Source organism: Stegostoma tigrinum, chromosome 29 (assembly GCF_030684315.1).
Source record: "Stegostoma tigrinum isolate sSteTig4 chromosome 29, sSteTig4.hap1, whole genome shotgun sequence".
NCBI lineage: Eukaryota > Metazoa > Chordata > Chondrichthyes > Orectolobiformes > Stegostomatidae > Stegostoma > Stegostoma tigrinum.
The window spans coordinates 26,753,636-26,773,040 of NC_081382.1; the positions used below are offsets into that span (position 1 = coordinate 26,753,636).

A 19,405-nucleotide genomic window follows, 5' to 3' on the forward strand; every position below is an offset into this window, starting at 1 on the left:
TCTGTTAAAATTTCTACCCTCCTTTTTGATGACTCTGACTTGTACTACTGTGTGATTTCACGGTTGCTATCCAATTCCTTAGCAAAATGGCATATCATGCGTCAGCTTAGGGAGCCTAGATTGTTGACAGGCTCATTCTTTTAGACAGAACATCCCAGCTAAACTTGATTTCTCCTATCCCTTTTTAATAAATTCTTGGGATGTGGGTGGCACTGGGAAAGTTAGCATTTGTTGTCGCCCTCTCTCATTCACCTGATGACTACTGCAGATAACAGAAGTAATCAAATTTGTGTGATTGGTGACTTTATGAAGGCAGGTAAGGATGGTGGATTAATTTTAGCAGGTTGGGTTCCACCACTTAATCATGTTTCTCTTAATGATTTCAAATTCTCAAAATAGGCTTTTTATTTTCCTTGGCAAATAGCCTGAGCCATTTTTAAACTTGCTCTTGGTTGGTTGGTGTATTAATACAATCATCAGATGATTGTCCCATTAGTTTTGAGTGAGCTTTGAAGAGTAACAAACACAATCTGGAGGCATGAAGGTCAGGTCAGTCGTGATAATGCCATTGCTGGCCCAAGCAAAAACAAATGGATCAGGATCAGTCCTACTCTTAAACAAAATCAGAAATTGCTGGAGAAACTCAGCAAGTCTGGAAGCAGCAGAAAGAAAGCAGAGTCAGTGTTTGGAGTCCAGTGACCCTCCTTCAGCTCTATTTTTGTTTTATTGGTGAATTGATTATTGTAACTTAAAGATTTTATTATAGCAGTTCTAGCTCTCAAATCCCATCATTGTCAACTGAAATTAAAAATATTGATGTCACTCTGCAGTTTCGCCCTGTTTATAATCCAGTTTTGTGCAGTATGACAGAACTTTTTGTGCAACAAAGCATCAGAACTTGAGTGCATTAATTAAAACTGATATAGAAATCTAATGTTTTAGTCTTAGTAGAAACTGCCAATGCTGGAGAATCTGAGATAACAAGGTGTGGAGCTGAATGAACACAGGCCAGGCAGTTCCACTCCTCCCACCTCCTACCAGCCAGCCTCATCCTCGCCTCCTTGACCTATCCGTCTTCCCTGGACTGACCAACACCCCTCCTTAACTCCCCACCTACGTTCACCTTTACTAGCTCCATCCCTGCCTCCTTGACCTGACTGTCTCCTCCCCACCTGGTTTGCTTCTTTATCCATCCTCTATCAGCTTCCCTCTCTCTCTCTCCTGAATTTATTTCAGAATCCCCTTCCCCGCCTCCATTTCTGAAGAAGGGTCCGGACCCAAAACGTAAGTTTCCTGCTTCTCTGCTGCTTGGCCTGCTATGTTCATCCAGCTCTACACCTTGTTATCTCTAATATTTCAGGCCACTTTTTTTCCTGATCATGATTGATTTCAGGTTGTCATCTATGTGAAGAGAAATAAATTCATGTTGTGTGCCTCTTTCAAATGTTCAAAATTTCTACTTGTAGCTTCAGCCAACTTTACATCTGAATATTTCATGTTTTGTGTTTGCTCGCAATATAATGTGACTGGAAATAGAACAAACCCAATCCTCTTTTCTGAAATAACAAGGTGCTGCTCTGCTGTTTGGTCTGCTCTGTTCGTCCAGCCAGCTCTACATCTTATCTCCAGTCCTCTTCTCTTCCAGGAGACCTTGTTCCCAAATGAGTTAATGCAATCTGACAATGATATTCACTTGATATTCACTTAGTGGAATAAAACTCTTTTCGCATGCTTTTTTTATACATGCTGAGTTGTTGACTGAATCCATCATGCACAAATTGCAGCTGATGTTCTAACATTTCTTGCATGCAGAGTGCTTGTTTGTAACTTGAGTGCATCCTGTCAAGTTTGGGAACTGCAGCCAAGCTTTTTTAAATAATGTTCATCTGAATAAAAGAAACTTCCTTTTTGGCGTTCTTTTGTGGCAAATAGCCTTGTGCTAATTATGTACCATTTTGACATGGATATCCTCATGAATCAATGCAAGTTACATGTGATGTTGCAGATGAGCCTTCAAATACTATTTTGAGAAAATCATTCAGATTGGGAAATGTTATGAGTTTTGTCGATTGCGAACAATGACTTTATTATTGATATTTGTTTGCTGTTGGGTACATTTAGATGAAAAGGTACGCATAATCTTAACTGAGCAGTGACTATGAATTTTAACTGAAGTATCTGACGTACATTTGGTTTCCCTTTCTTTTAATGCTGCATTTACTCAGGACAACAGTTAGCAGCCATTACTGCCTGGGATACTTCAGCTACAAATCTGACTGCTCACATTCCCCTTGTTACTCCCTTTGGTGGGTAACTCCTTCATGCAAAGAGGATTCCAGAAATGCTAGAATAATGTCAAGAACTCAAACAAGTTAAACTACTCTGTTGGAATTGCTAAAGGGCATTTTGAGTGTCCTGTATTCTGGTGACTTTTCAATTGTGATTGCTGCATAGAAAAATGATCTGTTTATGAATTGCAGTGAAAAATAGTGTAAAATATATGATCTTTTTAATCAATTCAAATTCCATTAAATGTAGAGATAATTTAAATTGAAAAATCAGGAAATGTTCTGAGTTGATTGCTCTGGAGGGTAATATAAAGGAGATGCATCAGGACAGAGCATTTCAACTTTGAAGTGAGGCTAGATAAGCTTAGTAGCTGAAGGGACAATAACAAGGGTAGCATAATTTTAAAGGGAAAGGCAGGAGGTTTAGAGGGGATTTGAGGAAAAACGTTTTCACCCGGATGCTGGTGGAAATTGAGAATGTACTGTTTAGGAGGGTAGTCACAGAATCGTACAGCATGGAAACAGACCCTTCAGTCCAGCCATTCCCTGCTGACCATAATCCCAAGGTAAGCTAGTCCCATTTGCCTGTATTTGGCCCACATCCCTCCAAACATTTCGTGTACTTATCCAAATGTCTTTTAAACATTGTAACTGTGACCACATGTCACTTCCTAATGAATCAGGGAACCTCACTATCTTTTTAAAAACTACTTGGATAAGCACATAAAGTATCATAACATTCACAGTTGTGGGCCTTTGTGGGAAAGGGGTAACTGATGTAAAAGTTGGTAGTATATTTTCGGTGGTACAAACTTGATGGGCTGAGGGGCCACTTTCTGCACTGTATGATTCTATGTTCCAGTGTTTTGTCTGTAACAAACAATGACTTTGTTATTGATATTTGTTGGCTATTGATTGCATTTCAATGAAAAAGCAAAGTGTAAACTTAATTAAGCAGTGGCTATGAATCTTAATTGTAGTTAACATGCATTTGGTTTCCCTCTCTTTTGAAGCTGCACACCCTCAGGACAACACCTAACAACCATTTCTGACATTCTTGCTAACCATAAATGTTTTTATTTTGAGGTGTGGCCAAGCTAGTTTTGAAGAAACATAAAGATGTTTGACTTAGTCCGTAAAATTACATTTAATATTGCATTTGTACTTAAAGACCAGTGTGATTACCTAAAGTATGGATGTTTGTGTGCTTGGATTAGAAATGTGGATTTGAATAGACGATCCAGTCTTAAGTATATTAAACCGTTCAGGAATAAACTCCTTTAGCACTATCAAGCCCTTAGTTTCTACCACTGACTTGCAAGTTTGTCCCATGCTTATATCTTGAAATTGCACAACACCAGCAGCAGGACCGTATGCCATCCCAATCTGTAATTTCTCACCCTTCTCCATTACGATCAATTCAGATGACCAGACTTCATTTAGGGCCATAGTCATAAAGCATGGAAGCAGACTTTTTGGCCTAATTGGTCCGTACTGACAAAGGTTTCCTAAACTGAACTTGTCCCATTTGCCTGTATTTGGCTTGCGTCTGTCTCAAGCTTTTCTATCCATGTATCTATCCAAATAGTTTTGGAATGTTGAAATTGCACCCCCCCCGGCAGCGCATTCCATATATGCACCACTCTGTGTGATAATGTTGCCCCCTAGGCCCCTTTTTAAACCTTTCCCCTCTCGCTTTAAAACCATGCCCTCTAGTTTTGGACTTCCCTACCCCGGGGAAAAGACTTCAGCTATTCATCCTATCTGTGCCCCTCATGACTTTATAAATCTCTACATGGTCATCCCTTAGCCTTCTACACTCCACCCGGGGCGGGGTGCAGAATCCCAGCTGATTCGGCCTCCCCTTCAAAGAAACCCTCCGGTCTTCATAACATCCTTTTGTAAATCTTTTTTGCATTCTTTCCACTTTAATAAAAATGTTCCCTATTGCAGCACGACCAGAATTGTATGCAGTACTCCAAATGTGGCTTTAACAGTGTCTTGTACAAACATAACGTGACATCCCATTCCTGTACACAGTACTTTGACGGATGAAGGCAAGCATGTCAAATGCTGTCTTCACCCGGTCTATGTGTAATGCCACTTTCAAGGAAATATGTACCTGTACCCCTGGCTTGTCTCTGTTTAACAGTACTCCCCAGGGCCTTACTGTGTAAGACCTGCCCTGGTTTGTCTTTATAAAATGCAAAAGCTCATGGTTATATAAATTAAACTGCATCTGCCATTCCTCAGCCCACTGGTCCACTTGATCAAGATGCCATTACATTCTTAGATAACTTCTTTGCTGTCCACTATACCACCAATTTTGGTGTCATCTGCAAAGTTACTAACCACGCCTCCTATTTTCTCATCTGAATCATTTATATGAATGGCTCACAGCAATGGACCCAGTCCCGATCCTTGCGGCACATCACAGGTCACAGGCCTACAGTCTGAACAACAGACCTCTACTACCACTACCACCCCTTGTTGCCTACCATCGCATCCAATTTTGTATCTCTGGATCCCATGTGATCTAATCATACTAACCACCCTCGTATTCAAGGAGGATTTCTTCAACGTGGAGCAGAATCAGCTTCCTGTGCTTTTGTTTTCTCTTTGTTTTCCTTTATTTTCTTTTTCCTTTTTTCTCCTTTACCTTGCTTACTGTGAAGAACCTAAACAGCAATATCAGTGGTGACTTACCCTGATGTAGACTTGGTGGGGGAAGAGGGAGCCCAGCATGGGGCTGGTAGGAAGCCCTGAGGTGACATCGATGAGGGAGGCCCAGCCACAAATGATAGCGCCTGAGAATTGGCAACTTCGGTGAAACAGTGGCGGATGGGCATCACAGCAGGATCAGGTGAGTTGTGGCAAGAGACTTTGTGGTGGGCCCAGCGTAGGTGGTGCCAGAGGCGAATTGGCCCAGCAGCAAAAGATGGCACCTGAGGATTGGCAACTTTGATGTGAGTTAGCTCTGTAGGCAGTGGTAGTTCTGAGCTTGCTCAGAACTTGAACGTAGATGGACTTTTCCATTTAAGCTATATCTTTTCATTTTTCTTATTCTTAAACTATTAAAATGGCACTGTATTGTGGTGACAATTGAAAGCTTTTCACCATTTCATTGTATTTCTCACTGAATAGTACACATGACAAAAATCATTCATTTTGTTCATTCATTCAGTCTACCATGACACTTGTGATCCAACTGGATTTGTCAATTTTAGGCTGAACATGAAAAAAGTTCTGCTGAATACATCAGAAACCGCTCTCCTCTACCGCTACTATATCCGCCCTGTGCTGCCCATTCTTTCCCCCCCCCCCCCAACTCCATGGCTTTATATGCTACTGTTATCCAAGTTAATAGCTATGTAATTGAAGTCCCTTGTATTCTTGCAGATGTGGTCTTTGTATCTGCCTATTAGGAAGGCTATAGATTAACCGCAAATAGTGACATTTTTCCTCTGAACCATCAGTGGATGAACAGCCATCACCTCTTTCGACCTCCTTTCCAACACTGCAATGTCTTGCTCGAGTCAATACTATCGCCCTTCCTTCCTTTCTTCTCTCTCATCTCCAAACACTCGGCATTCTTGTATGCCAAGTGTCCAGTGCTCACTGTTTTTAAGCTGCGCTTCCATTGTAGCCACTATGTTGTATTCCCACATTGCTAATTATGCATGTAGCTCGCAAACATTCACCACACTATTTGCATGGTATTTTGTAGTCCTGTCTTTGTGTTTCTTCTCGTCTTTTCATAACCTACCCCATCTACTCCCTCCTTTAGTACAAGCCAACACTTTCACTTAATGCGCCTTCCTTTTTTTGTTAAATGCCTCCTCTATGCTGGTCTCCATCTTCCAGCTACATTGGTTCAAATTCTCACAGGCATGCAAGGAAACCTTACCTTGAGTGGGGGAGACTAGTGGACAATATTTTTGAAAAGACATGGTGTCCTGTCCCTACCTGCAAACCAAAACAATCAGTCGCATCCTTTCTCTCAAAGATGATGCCTCTTTTTTTTTATATTGAGTAAATGTTTTTGCTTAGATTTGAATCTCCTCATGCAATCTTGGAAATTATTCAGCCAAGTTTCCCCAAGAGCTGATTGTGAACCATACCTTTGAAGCACCACGTCTTTGCATTCCATCACTACTAGCCATCTTACCCACCTGTGATATGTCCAGTTAGGTGATAGTTATTTACTTTTAGGTTTTCATATTTACTTTCTATTGTGTTCAATTTATTTTTTAGTGGAGCTTTAGCTCTGTTAAATAATCTGCATTGTTAGTAATTTGAGTAAGCTGAGACTTGTCCTGATTGTTTGCTTGCTAATTTATTTTGCAGCTGGAAGAACCAGAGGCCGGACAAACGAAGCAAAAGAGCAACACTTCGACCATGAAAGTTTGAGTCAGGAGCCTTTACAAGAAGTCCAGCCTGAAGAAGTGTTGGTCATTTCACTGGGCATTACCTCTCAGATGTCACCTGGCATGATGTCAGAAAATGAGGTACGATACTTGATTTTAAAAATTAGTTAAAAGGATGTGGACATCGCTGGCCAGGCCAGCGTTTGTTATCCAATGCTTATTGCCCTAGAGAAAATGGTTGAGCGCTGCAACCTTGACTTGCTGTAATCAGTGGGTTTTAGCCACACCCACAGTGCTCTTGGCAGGGGGGGGAAGTAGTAACCTAGCAACTGTGAAGTAACAGTAATATGGTCCCAAGTCAGGTTGGAGAGTAGCTTGCAGGTGGTGGTGTTCCCATGTATTTGCTGCCTTTTCCCTTCTAGATGGTTGAGGCCAAGCGTGTAGAAAATGCTCTTTGCGGAGCATTGAGTTACTGCAGCAATTCTTGCTGATGGAACACATCACTGCTTCTGTTGAAGAGAGTGAATGTTCATGATAGTGGATGGGGTGCCAATCAAGCGCGAAGCTTCTTGAGTGGTGATGGAGGTGCACCTGACCAGACAAGTGGGGAATGCTCCATTGGACTTGTGAATTGTGTATGCTGGATGACACTGTGGAAACAGGGGAGGTGTTACATGACATGTATTTGTAGCTACACAATTTATATGGCTGTTCCAGTTCAATTCCTGGTGAATGGGAAAACCCATAATGTCAGTAATGCCATTGAGTGTCAAGGGACGGTAGTGAGGTTCTTTCTTGTTGGAGATAGTCATTGCCTGTCACTTATGACTTATCAGCTTGAGCCTGGATGTTATCTGGGTTTTGCTGCATATGGACATGGACTGATGCAACATATGACATGTCCTTCATAAATAAACTTAATGTTAAACTGAATTTCCTTTGACATTGTATCCTTCCAATGTTGAGAGGGAGACTTTGAATCATGTGGATTAACAGATTTGTATATTGGATGTAAAAATGTAATTGTCAAAAGTTTTGAGAAATACGTTTTTTATTCCCTGAAATTTCAGAAGTCAAAACTTTCTTGACAACATAATTAGTTCTGAGATATTATGGCCTTGGATACTTTCATACAGCAGATTGAGTCAGGAACCATTATCGACAATAGCAGAGAAAAGTATTTTAATATTATTTTTCCTTGTCTGCTATTTGATTTATTAATATTGTGATGTAAGCTTGTTGAACAGTGGTTGGTATATTAAGGTAACTTGGCTGACAACCTTAGAACTTTAAAGGTGAAAGATTTTGAATGAACGGCTGAGACTGGAAGTATTAAATAGAGGATGTAAAGGGAGCTGTTGAATTAAGGGTCACTTCATAGGTGCAGTAGATTATGTAATTCACAAGTTGATGTAAAATGACCTTAAATGAAATGTACAGATAGGACCTATAGTATAATGTTTGAAGTTCTAAAACAAAATGCTAGTAATAGAACCTGGGGTTTGTTCTTATTTAGGTAGATTTTGGTTTCTAAAGAATTGTCACTATCTGTTTTTGGAGAACTGAAGTGCTGAAGATAAAATTGAAGGCTATTTCCAGGCTTCTTATCCTAGCAGCGCATCACAAATGGAGATAGTTGATGATTGAGGGTTGCTTGCTTGTCTACCCTCTAAACTAATATAACTTGAAGATCAGGAGAAAGAAAAGGGATTTGTGTACTCTAAGTATGCCACATCCCCTTTAGGAACTCAAAGGTTTTGATTTTAAAAGTCATGTTATGCTTCAAGAATTTATGCACAATTTGAATTAAATTGTTTTGACTACTCAAATTTGCAAAATTGTAAGAATGTAAAACTAGCTTTCTAATTAAACACAGTAAAAACATCAGTGCTTTCGCAGAAAACACTTCAAAACAAGTGATACATTAATGATCAATGAGAAGCAGAACTGTCAGTTAATTCTAAAACTACAGTTATGTGATTCTTTATTCTGTACCAATTATCCCTTGAGCTGAGACGCGCAAATTTCTGCAGATTTAAGGCTGGCATGTTTGGGGTGTTAAAGCCTGTTAGACTAATAATTTTTGTCTGACCATTTTCAAAGTTTTGGTTTTTAAATTTTAAAAAGTCTGAGTAGACGTCCAATTCTATTTTGACTTGGAATAATCTGATTTGTGCACATCACAACAATTGTTACCACAGTTTTGTGTAATGTTTTCTACCCACAACTGTAGTGTTCTCATCCCCAGCAAATTTCTGTTTTTGTAGTTCCATTTTCAAAACTGCATGAGCTTCTCAAATTTGTGCACCAAATAAAACCCACAGTATTACGTATGCTTTGATTGCAAACAAAAGTGCAGACTGTTCGATTGTGAATGGAGTGGGAGATCTTATTTACACCACCTAGTGGCTATTTTGTTAACATCTTTTTGAATTTGCTTTCCAGCAAAGAATCGGTATGGAAAGATGTGGAATATTTTGGGCCGAGAAAGTCTTCTAACTATATAACTTCATGTTCTGAATTAATCAGTTACTGATATGCCAACTGTCATTTTTGCTCTCTCTGGTTTTAAAGATAAAATTATTTGCTGTTGTCTATACAGAACAAAAAAAAATTATTGAAATAATTTGTTTTAACCAGGCTTAACATTCAATTTAATTTGTTTTCTTCCCTAAGTTTTAAATATTTGGTTTATGTAGATAGATAGTCTTCCCGTGAATGAACCTGTTTAGGTCTTTCAAATCTTCGGGACATTCCAAGGCCTTTGTCCAACTAAGTATTCATTGTACTTCAGGCAGTTGTGATAGCTGATATGCTATCATGGTTGTGGCACCTTTTTAAAATTTTTATCAAGCTGTTTGACATGTTATGACACACCTCCATAGTCATTACATCCTAAAGCATGATTTGAAACTAGACGTTCTGGGTCACTGTCACTGCACTCCAAGACCCTCATCACCTTTGTGTTCACTAGTAATTTCAGACAATTAAAGACCATCTGTGCTACCAGCTCACAGTGACAGTTCAACTATGTTCTCTAATCACTTTGCAATCCCAAACCAATATAGTTGAATACTACAGTAGCCCTGAAGAGATGTGGATTTGATTAACTATGTGATCAGTGTATCTATTGTATGATTCATAGCTAGTCCGTGGTAAATCACATCTAACGCATTGTGCTTAAAAATAATTTAAATCATTATTTTAAGTTTGAAATACAGCAAAGTATGGGTTTTGTGCTGAAATAATTAAATTCAATTATAAGCAAATAACATTAAATTTAAAGAATATTTCCACAACAAAATGCCAAATCATTGGCTTATTTAAATGCTGCTTGACCAATGTATTTATTTTGTTCAGGTGTTGAGCTTGCAGCTTGCGGATAGTGGGCAGGGAGAAGTGCCTCCTGACGATGGAAAACTGCATGGCAAACCAGATAAAACTCTGCGCTTTTCCCTCTGTAGTGATAATCTGGAGGGAATATCAGAAGGTGAGGTTTTTCTTGGATTAAAGTACTTGTTTCCCCTTTGCTTGTGAAATTTTTCTGCTTGAAATCCTCCATAATTTTGCCTCAACATATCACAGCCTCTCTTCTCCACCCCGCCGACCCCCCCCAATATTGCCTTCCAATAATTGTTAGTCTGAAGGTGACCTCTGTGTCCTCTCTCTTGGCTTGCCATTCTTGGCATAGCTTTCTCTTATTAGTTCTTAAGTTCACAGTTTTGTCCTGAGCTGCTCTTTTGCTGCCCTGTTCTCTCATTTGAATAATTTCATCAAAACTTATCTTTGTTCAAATCTTTTAGTAAAACAAATCAGCTGCCGCAAGTTTTTCTGTCCATTTTACTTACGTTTATCGTATACATTAAATTAACTGGCAATGCTTCCACTAAATAGGACCTTCAAACCGCTCAAATTCCGTATCCTCACTCGACCTGGAAGGGGAATCAGTCTCTGAACTTGGAGCAGGACCTTCTGGAAGTAATGGTGTTGAAGCTTTACAGCTTTTGGAACATGAACAGGGTAAGTGACACGGAATAGTAACAAAGCATATTGAAATCTCAATCAGCAAAACAATTGTAAATACAAGTTGATTTATTTATTCTTGGTTCCTTAGTTTTTTGCACAGTATGCTACTAAGAATATAGAAAGGTGCAACACAGGAAGAGACCCTTCAACTCATCCTATCTATGCCAGCCATGATGCCATACTAAACTAATTCCATCTGCTTGCATATGGTCTGTATCCCTCTGTTCTCTGCCTGTTCATGTGTCCGTCTAATTGCGTCTTAAGCATTGCTATTGTATCTGCTTCCACCACCACTGCCTCCCTCCACTCCTGCAGGCTGTTCCGTGCACCTACTGTTCTGTGTAAATGCGTTTGTCTTGCAGATCTCCCTTAAAACTTGCCCTTCTCACCGTAAATCTATTTCCCCTGGTATTTGACATTTCTGTCCTGAGAAAAAGACTCCCAACTTTCCACTCTCTCCATGCCTGTCATAATTTTATTTACTTCTGTCACATCACCCCCTGAACCTCTTGACGCTTTAAACGAAAACAATCCGTTTGACCAACCACTAGACTCCAATCCAGGCCATGTCCTGCTAAATCTCTTTTTCATCCTCTCCGAAGTCTCCATGTTGTTCCAGTTGTGTGACATCTGGAACTGCATGTTGTCCTCAAGTGTTATACAGTTGCAACTTGACTTGCCAACTTTTATACTCGGTGCTCTGACTTACCAAGACAAGTATATTGTATACCCCCTTTAATGCTTCATCCACTTGTGTTGCCACTTACAAGAAGTTATGGACTTGCACCCCAAGATCGCTCTGCACATCAGTGCTCCTAAGAGTCCTGCCATTTTCTGTATACTTTCTTCTTGCATTTGACCTCCTAAAACACATCACCTCATGCTTGTCTGTATTAAATCCACCTAACTTTACAATGGATTATTATCCTGCTATATCCTTTGACAATCTTAATCAATATTCACAACTCCACCAATTTTCATGTTTGCAAAATCAGATTACCTACATTTTTGCCCAAAATATACATAACAAGCAACACTGATTCTTGCTGAAAATCACTGGTGACAGAATTCCGGTCATAAAAACTTATGATCAAGCCAGTTTTCCAAGCTACTTAACTTATTGTGGATCCCATGAGACTTAATATCTCATGGTTAGGAATCTTGTCAAATGCTTTAGTAAAGTTAACATAGGTAGTATCCATTGTCCTACCCCCAGCAGTCATCCGCATCGCTTATCACTTCCTTGAAAAATGTAATCAAATGTCAGAGACACCCCCCCCCCACACCACCACCACCCCTGGGCCAGCCGTGCTGACTATCCCAAGTAAGTTGATTATTTTCCAAATGAGTAAATCCTGGCCCTACATCTTCTCCAGTAATTTCCCTACCACTGATGTAGGGCTCACCTGGCCTTTAATTTCCTGAATTAGCCCTGTTGCCTTCCTTTAAATGAACAAAATTTATTTTTATTTATTCATTCTGTTGGTTGTGGGTGTTGCTGGCTGGCCAGCATTTCTACTGCCCACCCCTAGTTTGCCTTGAAAAGATGGTGGTGAGCTGCCTTGAACTGCTGAAGTCCACCTGCTGTGGTTTGACCCACAATGCCATTAGGGAGGGAATTCCAGGATTTTCACCCAGTGATAGTGAATGAACAGCAATTATGTTTAAGTCAGAATAATGAGTGGCTCAGAGGGGAGCTTGGAACTTGAAAATGGTTTGTTCCCATGTATCTACTCTTCTTACCCTTTCAGATGGGGGTGGTTGTGGGTTTGGAAGGTGCTGTCTGAGGATCTTTGATTTTCTGCAGTGCATTTTGAAGATAGTACACACTGCTATGACTAGGCAATGGCGGTGCGAGGGAATGGATGCTGCTGGATGTAGTGTCAATCAAACAGGCTGCTTTGTCCTGGATGGTGTCAAGCTTCTTGAATGTTGGGGCGACATTCATCCCAGGACTATTCCATCACACTTGTGACTTGGGCCTGGTAGATGGTGGACAGGAGTTGTGGAGTCTGGAGGTGGTACTTGCTACAGTGTTCCTAGACTCTGACTTGCTCTTGTGGCCACTGTATTTGTGGTGAGTTCATAGTTTCTGGTCAATGATAACCCTCAAGCTGGTAACAGTGGGGGATTCAGTGATAGTAACACCATTGATGTCAGGGCGTTGGTTAGAATGTCTGTAATTGGTGATAATCATAGCCCGACATTTGTGTGGTGTGAGTGTTACTTGCCACTTCTCAGCCCAAACCTAGATGTTGACCAGTTATTGTTGCATTTGGACATGGACTGCTTCAGTATCTAAGAAGTTGCGAATGATACTGAACGTTGTGTAATTATCGGTGTAATCCTCATTTGTGATGGAGGGAAGTTCATTGATGGAGCAGCTGAAGATGCTTGATCTCGGACACTATCCTAATGAATCCCTGCGTAGCTGTCCTGGAGCTGAGATAACTGACCTCCCAACAATCATGACCATCTTCCTGTGTGTCAGATATGCCTCCAACCACTGGAAAGTTTGCCCCCAGATTTCCATTGATTCCAGTTTTGCCAGAGCTCTGATGCACATTGTCGAATGCTGCCTTCATGTCAAGGGTTGTCACTTCCACCTCACCTCTGGAATTCAGCTCTCTTGTCCATGTTTCAACCAAGGCTGAAATGAGGTCTGGCGCTGAATGATCCTGGCAGAACCTAAACTGGGGTTCACTGAGCAGGTGCTGTTTGGTAGCACTCTTGATGACATCTTCCATCACTTTACTGATGATCGAGAGTGGACTGATGGGGTGGTAATTGGCCGGGTTAGATTTGTCCTTCTTTTTGTGTGCAGGATGTAATTGGTCAATTTTCTACGTTGTCAGGTAGATGCTAGCATTGTAACTGCACTGAAATAGCTTGGCTAGGGGAGCAGCAAGTTCTGGAGTCCTGTTGCTGGAACGCTGTCAGGACCCTAAACCTTTGCAGTATCCAGTGCCTCCAACTGTTTCTTGATATCATGTGGAGTGAATCAAATTGGCTGAAGACTGGTACCTGTAATGCTGCGGACCACTGGAGGAGGCCAAAATGGATAATCCACTTGGTACTTCTGGCTGAAGATTGCTATGAAAACTTCATTTTTATTTTGCACTGATGTACTGGGCTCTTGCATCTTTGAGGATGGGGATATTTGTGGAGCTTCCTCCAGTAGTCGTTTAATTGTCCACCACTATTCATGACTGGATGTGGCAGGACTGTGGAGCTTAGATCTGATCTGTTGGTTTTGGGATTGCTTAGCTGCTACTTATGCTGTTTGGTGTGCAAATAGTCCTGCTTGGTGGCTTATCTAAGTTGACGTCTCATTTTCAGGAAACCTGAGGCTGCTCCTGGGCATGCCCTCCAGCATTCCATTGAACCGGGGTTGGTCCCCTGGTTTGATGATAATGGTTGAGTGGGGTTCTATCAGGCCACAGATTACAGATTCTGCTTTTGAGTTGCTAGATCTGTGTGAAGTCTGTCGAATTTAACACTGATAGTGCCACACAACACAATGAAGGTTATTCTCAAGTGAAGACAGGACCTCATCTCCATAAGGCTTGGGCAATGGTCATTCTTAGCAATGCTGTCATGGACAGGTGCATCTGCAACTGGCACATTGGTAAGGAGGAGTTTGTGTTTTCCTTTTTGTCTCCCTTACTGCCGACTGCCAATCCAGTCCAGCAGCTGTGTCCTTTGAGCTGGCCAGGTCCTAATCAGTAGTACTGCTGAGCCACTTTTGGTGGTGGACATTGACATTCCCCCTCCCAGAGTACATTTTGTGCCCTTGCCATCCTTGGTGGTTCCTCCAAGTGTTCAACATGGAGGAGTACCCATTCATCAGCTGAAGAAGGATGGTACATGGTAATCAGTGGGAATGTCCTTGCCCATGGGGTTTGGATTCAATGTCGAGGACTCCCAGGGCAACACACTCATTACTGTATGCCACTATGCCACCTTCTGTGCTGTGTCTGTTCTGCTTTTGGGACGGGATGCATCCAGGGATTGTGATGGTAATGCCTGGGACATTGTCTGTAAGGTTCATTCTGTGAGTAATGCTATGTCAGACTGTTGTCTGTGAGAGAGCTCTCACAGTTTTGGCACTTGGCCCCACATGAGAGTAAGGAGGATTTTGCAGGGTTGACAGGGCTGTTTCTGCCTTTCTTTTCTGGTGCCTTGGTTGATGCCAGGTGATGCATCTGGTTCAATTCTTTTCAGACTTTGTTGTGATTGGTACACTTGAATGGCTTGTCCAGCCAATTCAGAGGGCAGTTGAGTGTCAAGCACAGTACTGTGTCTGGGGTTTACATGTAGGCCAGACCAGATGGGGAATGCAGACTTCCTTCCCTGAGAATTTTAGTGAACCCGATGGGTTTTTCCAACAATTGACAATGATTTCATGGTCACTAGCAGATTTTTAATTCCAAATTGAATTTGTTTTTCTTTTATTGAATTCAGATTCCACCATCTGGTCTGAGATTCAAACCTGGGTTCCTAGAACATTACCTGGGTCTCTGGATTAATAGTCTAGCAATAATACTATTAGACTGTTGCCTTCCTGAGAATATTAACTATTCTCCAGTCTTCTGGGACTTTGCCTGTGGCTAAAGAGGGTATAAAGATCACTGTCAAGGTCCCAACAGTCTCCTGTCTAAACTCCTTCAGTATCCTTGGGTAGTTCCCATCAAGCTCTGGAACTTGCCTACCTTAATATTTTTCAAGACACCAATACCACTATGTCCTTAATATTGACATGTCCGAGAATACCAATGCACCCTTCAAAAATCTTGGCATTATCTGTGTCCTTTTCAGTGAATACCAACGTAAAGAACTCATTAAGGGTTCCCACTTTCTGTAAATTCCCTCCTTTGTCATTGAGTTGGTCTACTCTTTCCCTAGCTACCCTCTTGCTCCCAACATACATGTGAAAAGCCTTGGACTGCTCCTTAATTTTATTTATCAAGGACATTTTATGGTCCCTTTTAGCTCTCTTAATTCTTTTGTTCATTTTTCCTCTTTGAAATTCCTCAGGTGCCTTGTCTGATTTCAGTTTCCCAACCTGACACATGCTTCCTTTCTCTTTTTGACTAATCTTTTAAGGTCTCTTGAAAGAAGAGAGTTCCCGAATCTTGCCATTCTTACCTTTTTCGTCCTCACAGGAACATGCTGGTCCTGAACTCTGATCAACTGGCCTTTAAAACACTCCCACATTTCAGATGTGGGTTTACCCTCTAATAGCCACCCCAAATCTAATTTCTCCAGTTGCTGCTATATTTAGCGTCACCCGCCCCAGTTTAGCATTTTCACCTAAGGATCAATCTTATCCTCCTCAATAATCACCTGGCCCGGCTCATTGCCCAAGGCAAGGTGGAGTATGGCCACTCTTAGTTGGACTATCTACATATTCTTGCAAGAAACACTCCCAAATGCACCTAACAATCTTGCCTCATCCATGTCCATGTATCTAAGGGAGTCCCAGTCAATACTAGGGAAGTGAAAATTGTCTAGAACCTATTGTTTTTATATCTTTCCATGATCTACTTGCATCTCTGTTCCTCTATCTCTTGCTGGATATTGGGAGAGGTAATATAATGCCGGCAATGTGATAACACTTTTCTTATCCTTGAGTTCTACTTAGTTGGCCTTGCTGGATAAGCCTGTCAAGATGTCCACTTAGTACAGCTGTGACAGTCTAATTAATCAGTAATGCAACTCCCCCACTCCTTTTACAATCCATCCTTGTCCAACATGCCTGAAACATTTAAACCCTACAATGTTGAGCTGCCAGCCCTGCTTTTCTCTCAACCAAATTTCTAATGTTTACAACATGGTAGTTCCATGTCCTGATGCAGCCTCTAAGTTCATCTTCCATACCTTTTGTACTTGCCGTACCTGTTGTTGTTCCTATTAGACTTACTTGACTTAACCTTTCCCTCTCAATCACTACTTGCTGATCTACTTCTCTGATTCCCACCCCCTGCCTCACCAGTTTAAGCCCTCCCAAGTGGCAGTAGCAAATCTCCCTGCAAGGATTTTGGTACCCTTCCAATTTAGATGTAGCTCATCCTTCTGGTATGGCCCACTACTGCCCTGGAAGATATCCCAATGATCCAGGTATCTTAAGCCCTCCCTTTTACTCTGGCTCTTTAGCTATGTGTTCACTGTGTTATCTTCCTGTTTCTGCCCTCAGTAAAATATGGCTCAGGGAATAACCTCAAGGTTGCAACTCAATAAGTCCTGCTCAACGTTGTACCTAAATTTTCTTTGCAGGGCCACATCTCTAGCAACTACAAAACCACTTATCTGTCCTCTGATAGTATGCTATTGCTTGTCTTCATTTTGACTGTCCCTGCTATATAACAGCCAGTTGTGGTGCCATTGATCAGGCTGCTGTTGTTGCATTCCCCTCAGATGGCATCCCATCATCAATGCCACACCCCCCCCCCCCCGGCAACCTACCAAAAAAAAACACCACCACCACCCTCCAACAGTATCCAAAATGATATTCTCTTTTGGAAGGGAAATAGATACTGTGAACTTGTGCACTGCCTGTCTGCCCCTTCTGGCGGTCAACCATCTATCTAGCTGAAAATTCGGGGGACCATAGCCGTGAAATTCCTGTCTGGAAAATATTCTGCCTCCAGGTCTGCTTTGAGAGTCCAACCAATCCATGTCGTCTGAGAGGAGATAGTTGCACACAATTCCTGTAAGTAGTTGTCAGGGCCATTTGACTTCTCCCTGAAATCTCTCATCTCACAGGAGGAGCATACCACTCTGCTAACTGACATTAATTACCCTCAAGTAACAGTTGGAACAATCCTTGCTAATCACCCTCTTTCAGTGCTTTTCCTACTTTCCCACATTATTAAGTATTACAAGAATTCTTGCACTTTCTGAGGTCACAGATTATAGACAAACATTATAGATGTTGATGAGATGTTGCAGTACTTCCTATTAATTGTATGTTGATTGGGTGTTTTGAAGTGGTGGACATTAACTAGGTATGCATGTATCCTGTGCACAAGAGGCTGACTGAACTGGTTAGGAGGCGCTTGTTTGGAATGTGTGTCTCCACAAACTGGTGTGTGAAGACTAGACTGCAGCTCCATTCAAAATAGCACCTTCAGTCTCATGACTTTAAAGAAGTATGATTGGTTTTGTCAAGTTGCGCTGGATTTCTTTTATAGCAAGTTAGAATTTTGATAAATAACAGCAGAGTGCTGGAGGAACTCCAGATCTGGTAGCATCTGTGGAGAAAGAAAGAGTCAACATTTTGACTCCAATGGTACTTCAAAATTTTGTCAGATATCTCTGGATGGAGTCGCGTCTGGAACCTGGGCAGAAGCTGAGCGCATGGGCTAAGCCCTGCAGCGGCAGCAGAGTGAGCGTGATCGCGGGCAGGGGTCAAGTCCCAGAGTGATGACAGCAGAGTGAATCCTGGACGGAGCCCAGTACATGGAGGCACTGTTGCCTTGTGTTCTGAAGATGGTGGGGATAGACTCCTTTTGGAAAAGGACTGCAAGTTCTAAAACTTAAGTACTTCATAGTCACTTTTATTATCATTCTAGCCTTTTTAAATTCTATTCCCATGCCTACCTATAATTCTTTTACTCTGGAACAACACTTAAAGTATCTGTACCTAAGATGGCACCAAGAGGTGACATTGCAGACATAAAGGTTATTCCATTAGGATTTACATGAGGATGATGAACACTGCAATGTTGAGAAATATTTGTTCAGACTTCAGTGACATCAAAGGAAGTTAGGGTGATGTTTCAAACACAAAGTGAAATTGAGTGGAGTGCGCTTCTGGAAATCTGATGCTCTGTAGCTTGCGACCTATGACAGACTTATATGCATACATTTAGATGGCAGGAAAGGAGCCCTTTGTTGAAGAGTGTGGAGTTTGGTATAATTTCTGAACTTCCCTACCATGTCTATCTGGATTGCTGTTTCAATTGTAAGTAAATACTTGGAATTGAATGAGTGATTTCTTCTGTGGCTGCCTGTGTTTGTGTCTACAGGATGGAGAATAAGTCCTGTTTGTCAGATACCGATACAAGGCTAAAATTCATTTAATTTCACTTAATTTTCTCTCTTGCACCAGTCATTTTTGGCAGTCATGGCCTGCTTCGTGGGAAAACTGTCTAGCAGCATATGCACTGTTAGGATTACATATATACTGTTCTTGTTTATTTTGTGCTGGAGTTTTGCTTATGTTTGTGTGATAAATGTGCTCCTCTAAGTCCTATGTTTTGATGCTCTGAATCTGGAACGTTGTTCTATTGTTGTCAGAGATTTTGCATTGCTTATAAAAATTGTATAGTTGAATGGTTGCAGTTGCTCCCTTGCTTTGGCATGATCCCTAATGGTGCAAACTATTGGCAAGAGAGAGCCAAGATGTGAGTACTTGTCCATTTTTGGTTGTCACAGGGAGCTTGTGTGCAGTGATACCTCTACAATGAATTGTTGTTTTCTTTTGAGCCGTTATCTTCTCTGTTACAACACTAGGATGTAGAGGACATCAATATTTTCTGCTCCTGGTCTCTTTCTAATTAACTTGTTTGGAGATGGTACGATAACATTTCGAGCAGATAGGACCTGGCTTAGAGGCAGGATGCGCAGATTATCACAGCTGCTTCATCTGCAGTGACATGCCAGTAGTTTATTATAAATATTTAGTCACATGTTTGTGGTGTGAATTTCATAATCTCATGC

The 19,405-nt window shown here is 41.3% G+C and overlaps 1 protein-coding gene across 6 annotated transcripts in view; it reads left to right on the forward strand.

The window, feature by feature from the left end:
- gapvd1 (GTPase activating protein and VPS9 domains 1) overlaps window positions 1–19,405 on the forward strand; it is a 127,187-nt gene that overhangs the window by 58,774 nt on the left and 49,008 nt on the right. For 3 of the 6 annotated variants that reach the window (XM_048558762.2, XM_048558764.2, XM_048558766.2), the window contains exons 7-10: window positions 2,226–2,306; window positions 6,636–6,796; window positions 10,016–10,145; window positions 10,550–10,675. In XM_048558762.2, coding sequence (XP_048414719.1) covers window positions 2,226–2,306; window positions 6,636–6,796; window positions 10,016–10,145; window positions 10,550–10,675 — 498 coding nt within the window. The remainder of the gene's footprint in view (window positions 1–2,225; window positions 2,307–6,635; window positions 6,797–10,015; window positions 10,146–10,549; window positions 10,676–19,405) is intronic. The other 3 variants (XM_048558765.2, XM_048558767.2, XM_048558768.2) reach the window with 1 other exon arrangement.